Source organism: Halyomorpha halys, unplaced genomic scaffold (genome assembly GCF_000696795.3).
Source record: "Halyomorpha halys isolate HHAL.00 unplaced genomic scaffold, Hhal_1.1 Scaffold385.1, whole genome shotgun sequence".
NCBI classification, from domain to species: Eukaryota; Metazoa; Arthropoda; class Insecta; order Hemiptera; family Pentatomidae; genus Halyomorpha; species Halyomorpha halys.
The window spans coordinates 288,725-308,061 of NW_027112337.1; the positions used below are offsets into that span (position 1 = coordinate 288,725).

The 19,337-nt window shown below is 36.7% G+C and overlaps 3 protein-coding genes across 4 annotated transcripts in view; 2 read left to right on the forward strand and 1 right to left on the reverse strand.

Annotated features, from left to right (window-relative positions):
• The window catches only part of Clbn (Nuclear export mediator factor NEMF homolog Clbn), an 85,449-nt gene extending 70,758 nt beyond the window's left edge, over nt 1-14,691 (forward strand). For both annotated transcript variants that reach the window (XM_014422670.3, XM_067050253.1), the window contains 3 exons: nt 3,978-4,096; nt 7,895-8,226; nt 14,431-14,691. In XM_014422670.3, the coding sequence (XP_014278156.1) occupies nt 3,978-4,096; nt 7,895-8,226; nt 14,431-14,623 (644 nt within the window). In that variant the 3' untranslated portion in view covers nt 14,624-14,691. The remainder of the gene's footprint in view (nt 1-3,977; nt 4,097-7,894; nt 8,227-14,430) is intronic.
• Nucleotides 14,692-16,837: 2,146 nt separating this feature from the next.
• LOC106682031 (uncharacterized) lies at nt 16,838-17,221 on the forward strand. The gene has a single exon (XM_014422663.1). It carries the CDS (start codon nt 16,838-16,840, stop codon nt 17,219-17,221), a length of 384 nt encoding a protein of 127 aa, XP_014278149.1.
• A 97-nt stretch (nt 17,222-17,318) lies between these two features.
• The window catches only part of LOC106682032 (dynein axonemal heavy chain 1), a 236,643-nt gene continuing 234,624 nt past the window's right edge, over nt 17,319-19,337 (reverse strand). Inside the window, exon 69 of the mRNA XM_067050254.1 lies at nt 17,319-17,608. Coding sequence (XP_066906355.1) covers nt 17,343-17,608 — 266 coding nt within the window. The 3' untranslated portion in view covers nt 17,319-17,342. The remainder of the gene's footprint in view (nt 17,609-19,337) is intronic.

Below are 19,337 nucleotides of genomic sequence, written 5' to 3' on the forward strand. Positions count from 1 at the left end.
TACATATAAATGTGAGCAACAAATAAATGATACAGTGGAAAGAATCTATAAAGAATTAGTTAAAGAAATTAGGAAAGAACATTGTTATAAATTGTAGGAAAAGCCACAAGAGTGCAGGTAGGCAAAAGACATTATATCAACAGAAATCTAAAGGTCAAAAGATCGTAGAGATAAAATAGTCATTGACTATAGCCAATAGTCTATTCGGTGCATTCTCTCTCTCCGGTCTCGTGGAATTTTTCCTTAAGGAAAGGGACACATTTTTCATATATTTTTTTTTTTCCCTTTCCTCTCCACCCTCCTGTTCGAGGACATTATTCTCAAATCTTACCGTCGGATTCAAGACCATAGCCGTGCCTCCGATTTTCGTGAATGCATCAATATCAGCGTATCTTATGGATCCATCTGTGTCAACACAATAAACCTCCTCGAAGCAGGTGAAGTCTTTTTTTTCAAGGAACATCATCAATTCTTCTTTGACCCTGTGGTGCCGGTGTGTTATAAGGAGGGAGTTGTTGGGGCATTTTCCCAGCACATGGGCTGGTGTTTCAGATTCTCTGCCACATTTGCGACTGAGGGACCCAACTTCTCCTTGCTGTCCACTGGCTCCTGGGATTCCACGCAGGGGTGCATAGTTCATATTTAGTTTCAGGGCGTTCGCCCATTCTAACCCCGAGAGTACCTGCTTCTCACACATATCTATTAGCTGTCAGGGTCTCTTTGAAATGGTGAACACCAATACCCTGCCACCTGCAATTGGCCCATTCTTCGAAAGCATTCTCATGCAACGACTGCCGTAGAGCTCTCACACTTTGTTAGCCCTAATCTACCCTCAGTCTATCGGCTCATGCCATGATTTCGGCTTTGTAATTGAATGTAGACTGGAATAGGGCTTCCGGAACATTGGACAGCCAATTGCTGGGCAATGGATCAATGCTGCAATGGAGCTTCCCATTGACAGCGAATCAGACCAGTCCTGGATACCTCCTGGATGTGTACAGCATCGCCGACGAGGTGTTAGCAGGTAGCCTGACGATGGCCTTGATATTCCTGTGAATATTGGTATCAATGCCCTCCAATATCGCAGATGTATCTTTGCAAGGGGAGCAGTCAGGAGAGGGTGAGTACAGCCCGGGAACAAGTATTGGTTAACAAAGTTGATCTTTTGTTCCAGTTTGAGCAGGCATGTGCTCACTAATTCATCAAGATTATTAGTTAACTTTGTCACCACCTCTTCTCCAAATACTATCTCTCCTGAGAATGTACACACAAGATATTTGATGGTGTCGTCGGCTTTTGCCATTTGGATGACCTCTGTATTCTCAAGGGAGAGCTTTGTTGAGCGCAGCTCTCCTTTGTCCTTTATGATACCCACATTTTTCTTTGAATTTATTGCCAAACCAATTTCCGCTAACAACCTCTGGACACTATTTATTATTCTTTCTGCAGAACCCAATCGCACATCTTTAAAGCCAGATCGTCCGCAAACCCTGTGAGGACCATACTTTCTTGGTCACTTCTCAGGTTGTATCCAAATTTATTAGCAAACTCCTGATCACAGAACTCACGGTAAAAATGATCGATGGCTAGGTTGAACACCGAAGGCGACAAGGGCCCGTCTTGAGGCACCCAATTAAGACACTGATTTAGCATGACACTGATCTGGCTAGTCGTGTGGGTTCATGTATTAATGTTTATTTTATTTGTGGTTAGGAGACATTTTTGAGGTTGGATGACACATCTCTTGCCTCCAGGGAGCTCACTGTATGTCCATGACCAATGTTGTCAATCGAGTATACCATGACCTCCAAGAAGAAATATTTCTTGGGTCTCCTTTTCCCTTGTAGACAAATATTATGTGCCCTTGGCATACAGGTTCTGGTACATACTCCACCTTCAGCATGATCTCCGCAATATATTTAATGATGTGTGTTACCTCGGCCATTTCGGTATTATTGTTTTCCTCATTTTAAAGATTTTGGTGGCAGGGAGCTGTGGGCCTGGTAGTTCGGCATTAAAATTTTTAAGGAAATTCAAGAAATTGCCTACTGCCTTGTTCCGCGCAATTCGCTGAGTTAAAATTTTTAACTTTCATTATATCCTGAAAGACAGCTGACCATTTAGTTATTTCTACTTTGATATGGTCTATCTCCCCGAAAAGTTAGCCCACAGACAAGAAAGACTTTATCAATTGTCTGTGGGGGAGGTCTTGTTTGTTTCATTCTTTTTCCGTCTCCTCATTTGTCTGCGGAAATGTAGGCAATCTTGGGAAGACATCACCAATTGACAATGTCTTGCCCAATACTATCCCTTTCTCATCCTGCCACTTGACCTTGATGCACTTTTTTTCGCCATCCCCAGCGCCATCCATAGATATCATGGAGACGACCACTGCTTCCTAAATAGGGCCTCCCGCTCTTGGAACCCATACAGTTTGTCCTTGTTCGATTTTCTTGGGCTTCTGTTGGTTTGAACTCATATTTTTTATATTCATCAATAATTTACCAATAGATACCGAAACCTCTTCACCTGCAAGGAGGATTCATTAGGAATCGATATAAAAATTATGTAACAGATTTATAAATATAAATGTAATAAGTACAATGCTAAAATAACAATTAGTTAGAAAATTTATAAATATAATAAAGATAACTTTAAAATTCGTTAAAGATTAGATAAATAAATATATACATAGAATTATAGTTCATATGATTAAAACTGTATATAAATAATAATAAAGAAACAAATATGACAATATTTTAAGATTATCACTATGAGAGTCAGTAAGTTAAATATATATACAAACATTAAAAATATACAAAAATGATAAAAACATCAAGCAAGTTAAAAATGTATAAGTAGGTTAAAAATTGAATAAAAATATGTTAGTCTCTAGGTTGAAATATATATATACAAACATTTGAGATATAAATAGGATTAAAAAAACATAAAACATGTTAAAAAAGCATAAATAAGTTAATAATTGGTTAATATATATGTCACTAGGTAATAAGTCAAATTACAAAAAGAAAAAAATATATGTATAAATAAACAAATAAATAATATGATATATATATAGGTACAACAGATTAAAAAAATAAATAAATAAATTTAATGAAAGAAGAAATCTAAGTGATTACTTCCATATATCTGACTACTGCTATGATTAATGAATGTTTGTCCGTCCATGCTAGTAAACTGACGTTCTCACCGCAAACAGGAACGGAATCTCGAAAGAGGATCCAAAAGAAGAAAAATGGTGACCTTGATCGTCAGCCAGCTGGGCCCAGGATGAGGGGGGGGGATTTCTTCATCAGCTCACTTTATTCTGGAATAGTCTTTGGAAAAAGGTATTTTCAATGAAGAATTTTCATAGAAAATCTACTTTTAATTAAACTATTATATCTTGCTAATTATTCAGAACCAGCACATTTCTCAAAACATAAATGGCCAAAAACCAAAAATTTTTGTTGTACAGTGTGGAAAATTTAAAAAATTTGTTTGAGAAATTGATTTACTATAATTAGAGAATCTATCATTATGACAGTGTCCTTGGCCGACCTCAAACAATTTTGTTGCATTTGTCAGATTTTTCCGACTATTTGTTCACATATCATCAAAACTCCTCAACGGTTGTTGTGTAATTACTTTTTTTTTCTATCAATTTAAGCCTTCAGGATGCGACAAATTGGAAGAAACACCAATATGAAATCTTTTAAAATAAGATTTTTTATTAGAATTCTTCATTGAAAATTTCTCTTTTCATTGATAATTTTAGAGTTTAGTGCATTAATAAAGAACTGGAAAAGGTTACAAGTCAAATTCTCTACCAAAACAAAACTTTCTTAACTACTACTAAGACTTATCAAATTTCAAATTTTCTATTTCTCAAATAAAACGGTGGTGTCTGTGAGTCTTGAGCACCCTGTATGTATGTGCACATAATTGAAATAATGTTTTGTATTTTTTTATTTTAGAACCTCATTTAAAAGATAGTAAATATAAAAGAGGTCAAAAAAGTCGCCAAAAGAAGATTAAAGAAAAGTATAAAGATCAGGATGAAGAAGAAAAACAGCTACGAATGTCTATTTTGAAGGTACCATTCAGTTATATTTCATATTTATTTTCATTTGATTAATTTCTTATTAAAATTTATTATCTTTTTGAATTACTAAACACTAACTTATTTTGTGAAATTAAGTTTTTTAAAATTTATAAGAGGAAGGTATGAGATACTGTTGATTTTACTATTAATCAATAAACTAGGAATTTACTGCCAGGAAAAATAAAATTGAATATATATATACCTAGAATCTATAAGTTATCTTTATTACCTAATACCAGGTTCATTGATAATCTGAATTCACATATAAATGATATTTAAAGTGAACTGAACTAATTATTAAAATTTTGAAGCAAATACAGTAATTAGAAATACTTTATCAATGAGAAATAATTATTCTTTAATGAAGATAATTCGGATTACACAATATAATTATCTTATGTATAATTAAAATTGGTAAAAAGTTTTTTAAAATTTATTTATTGCTATTTACAACTATATTTACATAAAAATACATTGAGTAAATTTGATGTATGATCAAAATGGAGTGATGCAGGCATGTAGAGAAATTACCCATTGGTAGCACTCTAGTCATTTTCTACATTAGAAGGTCTTGAGGCCATCTTCTTTTCAGGCGCCTCGGAGGATTGTCAAAAATAGATGAAGAAGCAGGTTAGAAACTAGAGAGTTTTGATTGTTAAGGAGTTTCTAATGGTTGGATTGATCTCTGGTTATTAATTTAATCATGGGTCAGATCATGAACTAGAAATCACGAAAATTCGCCAAAAACTTAATATAAAGAAGAGAAATCAAAACAGTTTCTGTCCCAAAACTTTCAATCTGGAGAAATAAATAATCCCCTCAATTAGAAATCAATTCGTGTTTCAAATAAAAAATAAATTTGATGCCTTACAACCTTAAGGATGGTGAAGATATGGAGAAGTTATGGGTAGGTATCAGAGATTATATTAAAAAGGTTGGTAATTTGTGTCTTAGGAAATGGGAAGTTAAAAATAATAAACCTTGGTTTGATGAAGACTTTCTTCATAAGTGCAAACAAAGAAAAGCTGTTAAGTTAAAAACTCTCAATAATCCTAGCGAAAACAATGTTACTTACTTTTGGGCCTTAAAGAATGAGACTTCTAACTTCCTCAGAAATAATAAAATAGAATATTTTAAAAATAAAATAGATATATTGGATACATTTAAGAAGAACTTTAACAGTATTTTGAATATGGGAAATAATTGTCAATCTCCTCCTATAGAATACCAGAGTGCTGAACTGTTGATAGATGAACTGAGTTAGGAGGAAGTCGAAATAGCCTTTGGAAAATGATGTGGTTTTAGTCAAAATCATTCAACTATTGATTAAATGTTTTCATTACATTTAATTACTGCAAAAGTTGGAATACATTGGGATAGTTTATCAGCTTTATAAAGATTTCAAAAAAGGCTTACAGTTCTATTGACCCTACAGAAGCTATATAATATTTTGATTGAACAGGGAATACCAAGAAGTTAGTAAATCTAATGATGACCAAAACATTTGATGAAGTTGGAATCGATAATCATTATTCTGAGAAGTTTGAGGTTTGGTTGGGTTTAAAACTAGATGATTCTTTATCACCAATCTTATTTAGTTTAGTACAAGAATATGTTATTAGAAATATGATACATAATGAAAAGAGTTCAACTTTTGATGGTGAAATACCTGTGCTTGGGTACGCTGATGATTTGGTATTACTAGGTGAGGATGAGGGAACTATAAAACTGAATACTACTATACTTTGATAAAATCTAGTTAGAAACTAGGTCTTGAAATAAATACGGATAAAACAAAATAAATATTTAGCTGTAGAAATAGGAGCGGTAGAAAGAGGTTTTTTATTATTTAGCTTCTACAGTAACTAGAAAAAACAAAATTGATTAAAAAATAAAAATAAGGTTGAAGGTGGAAAATGCTTCTTTTTTTTTTTTCAATTTTTAAATTGCTTTAGCTTGTGGTACCTTCTGTCGAGAAACTTAAAAGTTAGAATTTACATAACTATTATCTTTCCTACTGGACTGAAATTTGAGAAGGAAGATTGAGTCAAGTCAAGATTTATTTAGTAGCATTGGACAGATGTATTAAAGAGTGATTGGTGGTATCGTTATCGAATCTTCGGGTTCACTAAGCCATTATTATTATTATTATGAGTTTAAGATAGTTGATCATAGATATATAAGAGGAGAAGATAGTCAAGGGGAGGGGGGTGCAGTCAGCTGACAAAACACAAATAAACAAAAGAATTATTTATTTGTGCCGACGTTTCGACCTGATTTTCAGGTCTTCATCAGGGCTAATAAAACAAAATACAAAAAGAAATATCAACCATCATTCAGAGAAAAAAAAATAAATAAATAAATTATAAACTAACAAATTTGAAAATATACAAAATAATGAATTGAAAATATAAACTGGTTGATTAATAACTATGGAAAAAGATAGTAGTAGTAAGTACTAGATTGATAACATTATTATTTATATTATAAATGTGAGTAATGAATAAATGTTACAGTGGGTAAGAATTTTATATTGATGAGTAACATTAAAAACCTTTTAGTTATTTAGATGAGTACATTATTTAATGAGTAAATTAGTTAAATTAATAATGGAGCGTATGTAAAAACAATATTGTAAAAAATAAGAACAAGGTAGAAGAAGAAATATGTGGAGAATAGGGAATGAAGAAAGTAAGAAATATAAGATACGAGAGAAAGAACTTACAAATGTAGGAAGATAATTCTGGCTAAACTATTTTAAATTGCAGGAAATGCCGCTAGAGTGCAGGTTGGCAAAAGATGTTAGATAAACAGAAATCTAACAGTCAAAAGATCGCAAAGATAAAATAGTTAATAAGAGAGTAAAAAACTTAAAAAGGGTTAAAATGTAAAATTATGAGAGCCCAAAAGGTAATAAAATGTATCAATATATAATGGGTATGTAAAACGGGTATCTTATATCTCATTAGGAAAAAGGGGAATAACAGAGTTGAGAAGATCATTGAGAACAATATTAGAGAGGTCAGGGGCAAGATGGCTATGGGTAACCAAGCCAGAAATTTGTTTGAAGAATTGACCATGGAAGATGAGGTAGCCAGATTGACAACAAAGTTTGAGAAATTTGAGGTACAAAGAGGTGTTGAGGGAAGTATGGGGTTCAATGGTCGACCAGTTTTTTTTTTAATATCCGGTTTGCATACCCACTGTATACTTTTGGTATAAACTTCCCGACCATCTCCTCTTATTATTGTTTTGATTTTTCTCGCAAATCATCATTGTTATCCACAGATATCAATACCACAGTATTGATGTTTATTAGCATACAGGACTCACCAGATCAGAAAAACCATCTATGTAAAATGGTTTTGATGCCCTATGAGAATTCTTCCTTGAGAATAACTCATTCCATCAGAAATTTCAGAGTCAAGTGTGGTAGGGAACTAGAATAGATTATAAAGTCACACTCTAAAATGACCCCCTTCAAATTAAAAGCATTCTGTGTTTTTATTATCTTCACTGAAAATAAGTTATAGGTAGAAAGTCTGTTAGAAAATTTCGAATGTCTCATGAGAGAGTGAAAAAGTGAGTAGTTCTCAGAAAATTTCAAATGTCTCATGAAAGAGTGAAAAGGCGAGTAGTTCTCGAATTACGGGTGTCTGCTGAATTACTGTATCTGCATTGTTCCGGAACTATTTTGCATATTGCCCATGTTAATGCTACTTTTTAAATTTGAGTGTATTATTTATATTTTTACTTTGTCCTGTGGAATTATGTATTTCTGTTTTTCAGTCTGCTGGTACTTCTAAAGTAGCCGAGAAGAAAAACCGTCGAAATCAAAACAAGAAAAATGATAAAAACTATAGTCCTAAAGTTGAAAAAAATGAAAATTCGAAAGCATTTCCAACTCTACAAGGGAACTCGATTGAGCCTATTGTTATAATTAAAAACTCACCTATGAATGAAAAATCAGATGATGAAGATGAAAGAAAATACGATGAAACAGCTGTAGAAAGCAACGAATTGGATATGCTTCATTCCTTAACTGGGATCCCGCATGAAGATGATGAAATTTTATTTGCTCTTCCCATTGTGGCTCCCTATACATCCATTTTAAATAATAAGTAAGTATAAAATATGATTCATACAATTGCTTAGGGCTTGAAAATAAGAAACTAAATTTGAAGCTTCTATACCCAGTTAACAGTTGAGTGAGTTAAAGGTCAAACTTCCTACGTTCACATGCCACCCATGTTGCAATATCAGAAATAAGGTGGTGGGTCTATCTTCCAGAATATGTCATTACTGACTCCTTTCAAGAGTATGCGTTAACATTTCTTCTCATCTTCATCAGTTGGTGTATTTTTTTTTTTTTTTTATTATTACTCCTGTTTACATCGGGACCTGCTCGTGTTATACTGCAGGTGTCCTGAGTGTAATTTTATGATTAAAATTAATGTGTGTGGAAAAGGGGGGCTGGAAATTGTGAGACATTTTCTGCTCATAAAAACATGAATATATTTCCTTCGTTATTTATAATGTTAACTCACTGGAGGGGTAAACTGGTTAGTGAGTTAGTTTAAAATTATTATGTATAATAGTATCAGAACAGAGCAATGGGGTCTCATGTATTTTATTGGCTTATCTGATTGTGTGACGTCTTCGCCGCCCCAGTGAAGTCTTCTAGGCCGCTTTCTCGTCCAGGTGTGCTGTGGGCGAAATGGTGAAGACCATGTATCTCCCCCGATGTCTGAAAAGACGTATTTCCTCTTCAAGGGCTGGCCAGCGTGTCCTGGAGCCTGGCATGATGGTAGGGGTAGGCCTGGTCCTAGCTTGCATGATGCTTAGGCTGGGGCGGCATTGCAGTCGCAGCGTCTGCGGAGCCTTCCGGTGTCCGATGAAAGGGGGGGCATCAGAAAATGAGACCCCCGACCCCGACTTTATATAAATTAAAAAAGCAACGACAAAATTCGGATTACTTAAATCCGACATACCGCCCACCTAAATTTGGCTCGGCCGAATTTATTATGAAAAATGCAAAGAGACGGGGAAGGCGCAGTCTGCCATAAAAATAGGTAAATAACCCCGCTCCAGATAAGAGGGCCCGTAGGCAACGCAAACGATAATAATAAATATTAAAACAGACATGCAAAACAAGACGAATATATACATAAATACATTAAAGATTAACGATTAAGAAATCGTTCTTGGTGGACGGTTGATGACCTGAAACGGTTGGAGATGCGAGGCGATTAACGAATAACGAATGTTGGACAGAACCCTTGGCTCGCGGAGAGCAAATCCTGCCGCCCACCCTGAAAAACCCCAAGCGCAACGAAAAAAGGCTAAGTTAACGAACGGATGTGAGGTTTGAGGATGCGTTCGAACGATTGGTTTTCGAACGGATGCAACGGCGTGGGCGCCTACGTATAATTGTAACGAGGTTGTCGGGTTTTTGATTGGTCCGACTCGAAGCGGTTGCATCATCCTGTATGAGGAGTGAGATGCCGATGGACGAAGCAATATCCGAATGAGTCCCCATAACGACTTTGCCGAGTACCGTTGGCAGGAGGTATAGGTGACCATCCCGGAAGGCCTTGGTGGGAGCACCAGTAACGAGGCGAGGGTATAGGTCAACACCTATGAGCATGTCGATGGGGCCGGGAACGCTAAAGGAAGGGTCGGCCAGAACGTGACGCGACAGATCTCTGTTAACCCGCGAAGGAACCGGACGCCTGGGTAAGTCGGAGGTGATACGTTCAACAACGAGCCCACGGATCCTGAAGTTCGTGGTGTTATCGACAAGGGATCGAAGCCTGAACGTCATCGCACCCTTGATATTGGCGACCTTAGTACCTCCTAAACCGGCGATTCTTCCGTGGAAAGGTTGCATCTGGCCGCCAATCCTCGTCGCGAGTTTGGCAGTAACAAAGGTGTACTGGCTGCCGGAATCCAGTAGTAGCCGTGCGGGCGCGGAATGGTTAGATCCGTGCAATACGGCACACGCAGTTCCCATTACTACCTCTGAACAACAATCAATAGGCCTGGACCCATCATGAGTATGACCCACGAAATTCGCGGACTTTGGCGAGGTGACGGCGGCGGGGGAACCCGATCGGCTCTCTACATGCTGTACGCTGTGATGCCTGGCGCGGCAAAACGAACACGTGAACTCCGAAGGGCATTTCGAAGCGTGGTGACCCGACCTCAGGCAGTTCCGGCACAGACCGGATGACTTGATAAAGTCGCTACGTTCCTGAGGGGTCAAGGCCAGAAAGCGGAAACACCGCCCCAAGAGGTGCCGTCCCTCGCAACGGGGACAACGTTCTTTGCCAGGAGAGACGGATTTCCCGCGTGAAGAAGTGCCGGGTGACTGACGACGCCCCGATCTGCACGATTTCCCTGGAGACGTGCGCCTAGGTGGCGACCCGGATGGACCCGGAGAAACACGGTCCTTCGTGCCGACTTTGCTGACAAGCAAGGAAACTCCGCCCTTTCCTCTACCGGCGCACTTAGCACGTGGAGCGTCGGAATGAGGCTGCATATCGAGTTCGTGAGATAGCTTCCACGCCATTAATCTCTGTCTCACGAACGCTATAATATCGTCGACGGTGGGGAAATCGCTGCTTGCATGGGCAAGCTCGAAGTGCCGTCTGGTGACGGGGTCCAAAGCTCGGAGAGCTAATGTGACATCCGTTTCGTCCTCTAAAGCCAAAGCCCGAAACGACTCGACCCCCTCACCAACCTCGGCCAAATATGAAGCGTACTTCGCGCGTTCGCCGCCAGATGTAGGGCATTTGTGGTTCAAGACCCTTTGCAGGCATCTTGAAGCGAGAACGCGCGGATTGTTGTATTCGCGCACCAGCGCGTCCCAAGCCGGCTGATAGGAGCTGGCATCGAAAGAGAATCCGGCTAGAAGCGACGCGGGTTCCCCACTAAGGGCACTCTTTAAATAGTGCATCTTGTTCACGGGTGCCAATTGCGTGTTGTCGTGAACAAGAGCGACAAAGGTGTCCCGAAACCGCGGCCAGTCGGATAGATCACCGTCGAAAACCGATATCTGGATATTCGGGAGTTGGGACGGATAGGTTGGAGCTGACACACCCGGTTTTGCCTCCTGGGAAACGGAATCGCGTTGTGCTTTAAGCTTCCGATATCGCACCTCAACTTGTCGCAGGTCGTTTCGGATCACGTCATAATCCACTTTCCAATCGGACGGCATCGCAGAAGCTCCCAGGGACGCGTATGCGGAGTCCAATTCGTCCCATACCACCTTATACTCCGCCCAGAGCTCCTTACATCCGTCATAATCGACCTCGAAATCGATTAGAGCATCCTCACTCGACACCGGCACTAAACAGAGCGACCCCAGCTTAAGGAGACCTCGCCTGACGCGTCGCAGCTTGCGCTCTAGTGACCGGATCCTATCGATTTCGGTAACCGATTCCTCATTTAAACCCATTTTAATTAATTGAAACGATTTTCTGAATACTAAAAATATATAGAAACGATCGAACAAGGAAGATTAAAATATGCAAAACGACTCTAACGATTATGAATAAATAGCCTTACAATCTAAAAATAAGTAAATAAATAAAATCGTTTTAATAATAGAACGAATAAACATTAACAATACACACAAACATGCAAAAAACTTTCGTAAAATTATATAAATAACTTGTTTGCCAACTTCGACTAAATATAAAGACGTGGAAATACGAATAAATAGGAAATAGAATACATGTAATTAATAAATAAATAAGCTATAAAAAACAATCTCCCTAGTTTATGAACAAATAAATAAATCAATAAATTAGACACATGAATATTTAAAGCAAATAATTTTAGCTGAAAGCCATTCTAAAATTTCATAAACGTACTAAATCAAAATAAAGTGCTATTGGTCACGAACTATTTCGGCCAGACACAACATATAATGGTAAATAAATGACCAACGGAGGGCATTAACCCTAAATGCCTAGTTGCAGGTGCTCCAGGTGTGCTGTGGGCGAAATGGTGAAGACCATGTATCTCGCCCGATGTCTGAAAAGACATATTTCCTCTTCAAGGGCTGGCCAGCGTGTCCTGGAGCCTGGCATGATGGTAGGGGTAGGCCAGGTCCTAGCTTGCATGATGCTTAGGCTGGGGCGGCATTGCAGTCGCAGCGTCTGCGGAGCCTTCCGGTGTCCGCGGAAAGGGGGGTATCAGAAAATGAGACCCCCGAGCCCGACTTTATATAAATTAAAAAAGCAACGACAAAAATCGGATTACTTAAATCCGACAACTCCCTTATCATTTCTGACATACATTGGGGGTTAGCCACTGGGTACAACCCTATTCTAACCATAGTGGGGTTAAATTCAAGTTTTCATTTCGTGGGACCACCACAGAAATAAAAGTCGACCAATTTCAAGGCAAGACATGGGACATTATCTGGCCCCAAAGCTTTAGAATTTGCTGTTTTCTTACAGGTTAGGTCTAGTTCTTCTTTCATTATTTCTGGCACTTCTTCTAGATGTAGCAGCTTTGTTTTGTCAAATAGTCTTGGAAATAGATCTGTTACTAATTTTTTTTAATGATTCAAGAGAGCTTGGAGGTAATAAAATTGTAGTTTTCAGTTTAGTAATTATTGTTCTGTAGGGTCTTCCCCCTTATGTCCTTGTCAACTTCTTCCTGCTATTAATTTTTTCTCTTCTTTCTTGCCTTGGCTAGGTTCTTTTTTGTCAAGCATTGTAAAATATGTTAAATCTTGCTGTCCTCAATCCATAAGTCAGTTTCATGTGCTGATTTATCCTGGAATTCATCATGGATTCATTACTGGCATCAGTAATAAACATCATAAGTTGAGTAATCAAACCCTAACCACCCCTAACCGTAAGTATTTTCTCTCTGCTGGTTCGGCCACGTCATTAGAACGGAGGAATATAGGGACTCCCTAAAAACAATGGAGTATATACCAGATGACAGAAGGCCTCGTGTATGACCAAGGATGTCCTATCTGGAGTATGTCGACAGGTTTTGCAGAGCAAGAGGGAAGGATCTTTGTCAGGCCAGGAATCTAGCTGCAAATAGAGAATATTGGAACCTGTGGCTGAGCACTTCCCTACGCTGATTAGGCACTATAGGTTGAAACAAAAGAAGAAGTTGAGTAACCTCTTCTACTTTTCCGAGTAATTCAATAGTTCTCTCCATATAGTAACAAAATGATCCCTGTCAAAGGATTGATGATTCCTCACTGTCTGCTGCAGTTTAACTTTTTTCTCTGCTAGTAATACTCACAATTGCCTTCTTTCTTCACTTGAAATATCAGATGCTACAGTTTCTAAGTGATCCAACTGTAGCACATTATCCACTGGATAATGATGTTTCGACTCCTGTTTTTTGTTCCTGAAAGATGTTGGTACTGGGGATCAGACCCCCTGCACTGTAAGGTTCATCATATGCTGACTAATCATGTTTTGTTTATTAATTAGGGTTCTTTCCCCTAGGGTTCTTTTCTTTTCTGTTGGACAAATTTTATTTCATCTACCTGCTATATCTAGCTAGCACTCGACACTCCTCTAAGCCACCTGGCCATCATGTCTGGTTTTCAGACTTCCTGTATTGTGTGTGCATAAACTTAACTATATTTTATTATCATAGTGATACATTAGTTGTTGACTGTGGAAATTATATGGGAAGAAGATGGTTGGGGTGTGGTCAGTGAAGAACACAAGTAAGTGAAACTTATTTTATTATCAGGCAAAAACCTGAATTCAAAATCAAGCTTTATCATAGTTCTTCTGTTAAAGATATATAAAAAAAAAATATGTGGCAATGTATGACATCAGCGTGTTGTCATGTGTAAGTCAAATGTTCATTGCAGGTGACCACACGCTGGTGTCACTGGACATGAAAGTGTTAATAACATGGGTAAGAAGAAAGAATAATAAAAAAAAAAAAGGGTGGAAAAGGGTATAAAAAGACGGATAGAAATTGTAAATATATGAAACTCACCAACTCAAGCCAGAGATATCAAGCAAAAGTAAGATTCTATGTTGGAGGAGAACGGAGTTACAAAAATATATTAGAGACTAGCGGAAAGTAGTCTCTAACATATTTTAAAGACTTGCTGAGACATTTCAGACTTCCATAAGAGACTCTTTGACTTATTTTTGGAGCTCTGTTTTCCTCTGCTGCACCACCTTACTTTTGCTTGGTGTTCCAACTATCTTCTCCTGATATAATTTATCATAATACCCTTTTTCATCTTGAACATTAATTATGTTTTATGGAATGGTGTTTGTTTGATTTTAATCATAGAAGTTATTTATTATTAAATTTTTCAGATATAAGGTTAAAATGATACCGGGGATGACTAAGAGAGGGAAAGCTGGTCGAGCTGCCTTAGACATGTTTTTACGTTCTAAAGACTGCACTCCAAGAGAAAGAGATGTCATGAAAAGTGTTAATGATCAATTAATTTCTAGGAACTTTCCTGGAAAAGTTAAAATCTTGATTCCTCAATCAAAAAAAAAATAAATTATAAGTATAAATTGTAATGAAAAATTGTTTATATGAATTAAAGAAAATATATATATTTAATTTACTGTTCTATTTATTAATAAATAAGGCTGTGCTGATTAGTACTTAAGTAAAACATAATCCTCATTTTATGAACTTTTGCAATATAAATATATGTTTCTGTAAATTTGTTATTAATCATATTTCTTAGATTGAAGCAAAAATTATACAGTTTTTATTCTTTCTTATTGACTCTTTGTAATGTGCTCTGATAAAAAGGTATAGACATTTAGGTGAAACCTCTTCCCCACTGTAGATAGAATATTTTAACATGTTCCTTGCAGTTTATTCCCTTTTATGTGATTATCTGGGGGCATGATTTATTTTATTAAATCTACTTTAAAAATTCTAGCGAGTTTTGAAATCTGGCAAATTGAATTACCCAATTCTTAAAGATTTTAATGAAAAACAAAAGGTTCTATGTATATAGGTTCTACGTAAATGTTCATACCATTCATCTTGTCTTAATGTTGATTGATATTTTGTTTATCAGTAAGTTCTGGTTTTGTGCATGCAATGGTTTCAAATTGTTAAATCATGTATAGTCTGTTTGAGATATTTTTTTTTTTGTGTTGTTTTTACTAAAATTTAAAATAATATCTAAAATTTCTATACAATTTTGACCGAATTTCCCAACTTTTTGATGGTCTGGAAGCTTTCCCAGCAATTTTCTGTTCTTGTACACATTTTTAGATAATTAACCTCTCTAAATAGCGTTTATGAGCAATTTTAAGAGCTTAAATTAGCGTTTAATTGCCTAAATTATCTCTTTCTATAGTGTTTGAACCCCCAATTTTCAGTGTGAAGTAAGTTCTCAAATTCTACAACTTTTCAGGTTTTTAAATTATTGGAGAGGGGATGATACCCTCCCTACTCCCTCCTCCTGTAATGGCGTTCTTAGGGACAGCAGTGCTGGTTGCTAGAGGTTTATTTGTCTCAGAAAAAAAAATTACTTAATGTTTGAGAAACTCATTTCTTTATCTGATTGAGGGTTAAAGTTAAGGTGTAAACTGATCATGTATGAATTAAATTAAAATTTGTGGTAAATTATGAGAGAAATTTAAGTTAGCAAATCTGCCAGTTTATTAAAAACAGTACGTCTTTTAAGTCACATAATAGGAGGAATGTGTTACCTTGAAGAGGTTTAATATTTTGAGTGGTACTAAAGTTTATTTTACCTATATCAGATTAAATTTATGGTCAATAGGGGGTGTAAAGATACTAGAAATAATGAAACGGGTGGGCTACACAAATGAGTAATATTTTTCTTTTTATATAATTTTTATACAAAAAGTTGTTTTCATATCAGTTATGACTGTAAACAAAGTACAAAAGTTTTGGGTGAGCAATGCATTTTTTGAAGGAAATTATTAATAATACTGAACTTAGTTGCACAATCTACAACTGACCAAATATTCTGCTTATGCATCATGCTTGAGAAAGAACGCAAATACTGGATTAAAACGGACCACTTATTTGTTCAACTGACTTCAAAGCAGCATATGACAGCATTCATAGGGAACAGTTGTACAAGGCAACGAGAGAATTCAACATCCCTAAGAAGTTAATTAGAATGAGAGAGGTCAAAACTAGCCATGAGAGAGGTGAGATGCATGGTGCAGATTGGGGAGCAAGATCTGATGAGTTTGTCTCAGGAAGAGAACTAAGGCAGGTGAATGCATTGACCTGCCTCCTCTTTGATTTAGCTCTTGAAAAAGCCATTAGAGAATCTGGAATTCAAGTGGGCAGAACAATACAGCTTCTTGCTTGTGCTGATGACATTGACATTGCTGGATGCTCTTTCCAAGCTGTCTCTGATGGATTTATGAAATTAGCTGAAGCAGCAAGAAAAATGGGGTTTGAAGTAAATGCATAAAAGATCAAATACATGGTCACAGAAGAAATCCTCAGGCCCAGTGAAGAAATCAGGATCGGAGAATATACTTTTAGAAAATGCCCTGAGTTTTTGTATCTTAGATCGCTCATAACCCAAGACGATGTTGTGCACTCCGAAATTAAACGAAGAGTCTTATGTGCCAACTGCTGTTATTATAGCCTCAATCCTTATTTTAGGAGCCGTGCCTTGACTAAGGACACCAAGATGTATTTGTATAAAACAATTATTCGGCCAATTCTTCTTGGACTATTTCCAAGGCTGGTGAGCACAATTTTATGGTCTTGGAGAGGAAGATTCTCCGTAAAATCTCCGTTGGAGCTGTCAAGGTTGACCAGATATGGCGACGTCAAACAAACCAGGAGCTCAAAGATTTATATAAGGAACCAGACGTCCAGTTTGTGAGGCTCAGTAGATTGAGGTGGGCCGGGCATGTTGCTCTGATGGCTGAGAATGATCTGCCAAGGAAAATAGTGACAGAGGTACTTCATAGAACAAGACACAGAGGAAGACCTCGCCTTCGATGGAGTGACGGTGTGAGTGGTGATGTCAGGACCATGATGGGAGTGAGAAACTGGATGGCAGCCGCACAAGATCGTAATGATTGGTGGTGGCTGGTGCAGGAGACCAGGACTCAACATCGAGTTATAGTGCCAAATTAATAATAATAATAATAACTTAGTTACAAGTAAAAAAATAATGTAAATGTGAAAAATACTAAACAATATACTTAGGTAAATATTGAGTGTCCTAGCCTTATCTTAATTTTATTTTGAATTTTGATTAGTCATCTACAGTACTAAATAATGCAACTGATCGTTTTATCCATGTTGTTTCACTTTTAAGGCTAGGGAGATTCACTGTTAAAAGGTAATTATTTTGGTAAGCTTTTTCATTTTTTGGTGCGACTTCTTTTATGACAGATTTGTAAATTGGGCAAGAGTAAAGAGAATCAAACGCTTTGTCTTGCTGGGCAACTTCTTCATCATCTTCATCATCCTCACTGTCAGCTCGGTTTAGTTCAGGAGTAAGGTTTATGGGTGGCATTGCTGAAAAAAAATTATACATTGGAGAAAAATGTAGTTTTGAACTAACACATTATTTATAACACAGTTTGATCCATAAAATATTTTTTCTTTTACATTAATTGAGAAGAGTGCATAAATGGCCAACCCATTTCAGAAACAATAGTGACATTGAATATGACTTCCTACAAGAAATTGTTATAAGCCTAGGTATTAGGAAAACCATTTGATGGTGAAGTGCCACTTTGCTTTCCTAAACAATTTTAAATCATAGAACAAAAAGATGAGCACATCTCAGTGGTCTGATGATAGCTGTACTTTTCTTGTGTTTAAGAGATATCTTATGCACACACACACTCCTGTTAGATTTCTCCAGGTGCTGATTGATGTACTCTTGCTCAAAGTTAGTGCCAAAGCAGTACAAGTAACTATTGTCTAGGATTATGCCAAATATTGGAAGACCAAGGAAAAATCAGGAAATTAGTCCTGGAAAACTTAGTCGCTTTGATGATGAATAGGTAGGAGAATTGGAGTGCTGTAGCAGACTATGTGGTGAAAAGGAGCAGAAGGCTCAGAGCACAAGAGGGAGAAAGGAGAAGCCAGGCTAATAAGATGTCCAAAGAAGAAGTAGGTGTATAGCTCTTCTGTTTGGGAAGTAATGCTAGACAGTGGTTCCAGAGGGTGGTAAAAAAGAATTGGGAGCTGTTTATTTAGTGAGTAGGAATTTCAAACTGTTGTTTGTTGCACTTCATCTTACTAAAGATTTTTTCCCTGCTAAAAAAAAAAAATAAAAAACCCAGACCAATGATAGCTGCAGATAAAAGGTGTGTGAAATAAGAAAAGTGCCAGTCTTAGAACAAACAAATTTCCTGTTAGCACAGCCCATACTTCGCCCATATCTATGCATCAGGTAATGGAGTGCTCCCAAGAACCATATGACCCTCGGAGCAGACAGTAGATTCATACTATCAACTAGTTGATTGTTACTCCTTGCAATGGATTTATAAGCTTGTAAGCCTGTTCAAGAAAGTTGCATTTTAAGCCTCATTGATACCTCATCAGGCATTTGTAATGAAACATAACACTAAAAATGAAAATTTTACAATATTAAAATTGTTGTTAATTACAATAGTCTAACTAGGAGTAAATAACAACAATTACAATAACAAAACCGGCAGTATACCTTTAAAAATTAAAATTTCCTAAAAATTCTTTCAAAAATCTATGAAAAGTATTTAAGAAAACTAAATAAATCTACTGAAAACTTCAATCTCAGGCTCCATGTTTAACGACCGAGTGCCTCAAATATGTAATTAACTTGATTAACGTTAAAATAATGTTGTTCACATTAGTTCAGTATTAAACGAGAGGTGATGTGCGCTCATGTGTGAGTGTTGGCTAAAAAACTGAATAACACTTATGTGACTAAACAAAACGTTCCCATAGTCTGTTTAATTATTTATTTAGCTATTCATTAAGTTTTTTTTTCACATAGTGACAATTGTAAAGTCTGAATAATGAAAGCCATTTTACATTCCAAGCTTCTTGTTTTACTGTATCATTGATCTCAGGAGATTGTTAGAAGAAAAGAATAATATAATTCCTATAAGAATCATTAACATCATTTCAAGATGTATAGAGGATATCTTATGTATAAAGTTAAATTAAACAAATAAGTGCTGAAGGTTACTTAAAACAATAAGGTGAATTTTAAATTGATCCTGACATCAAAAATGAAAAAAAAAGTTCCATG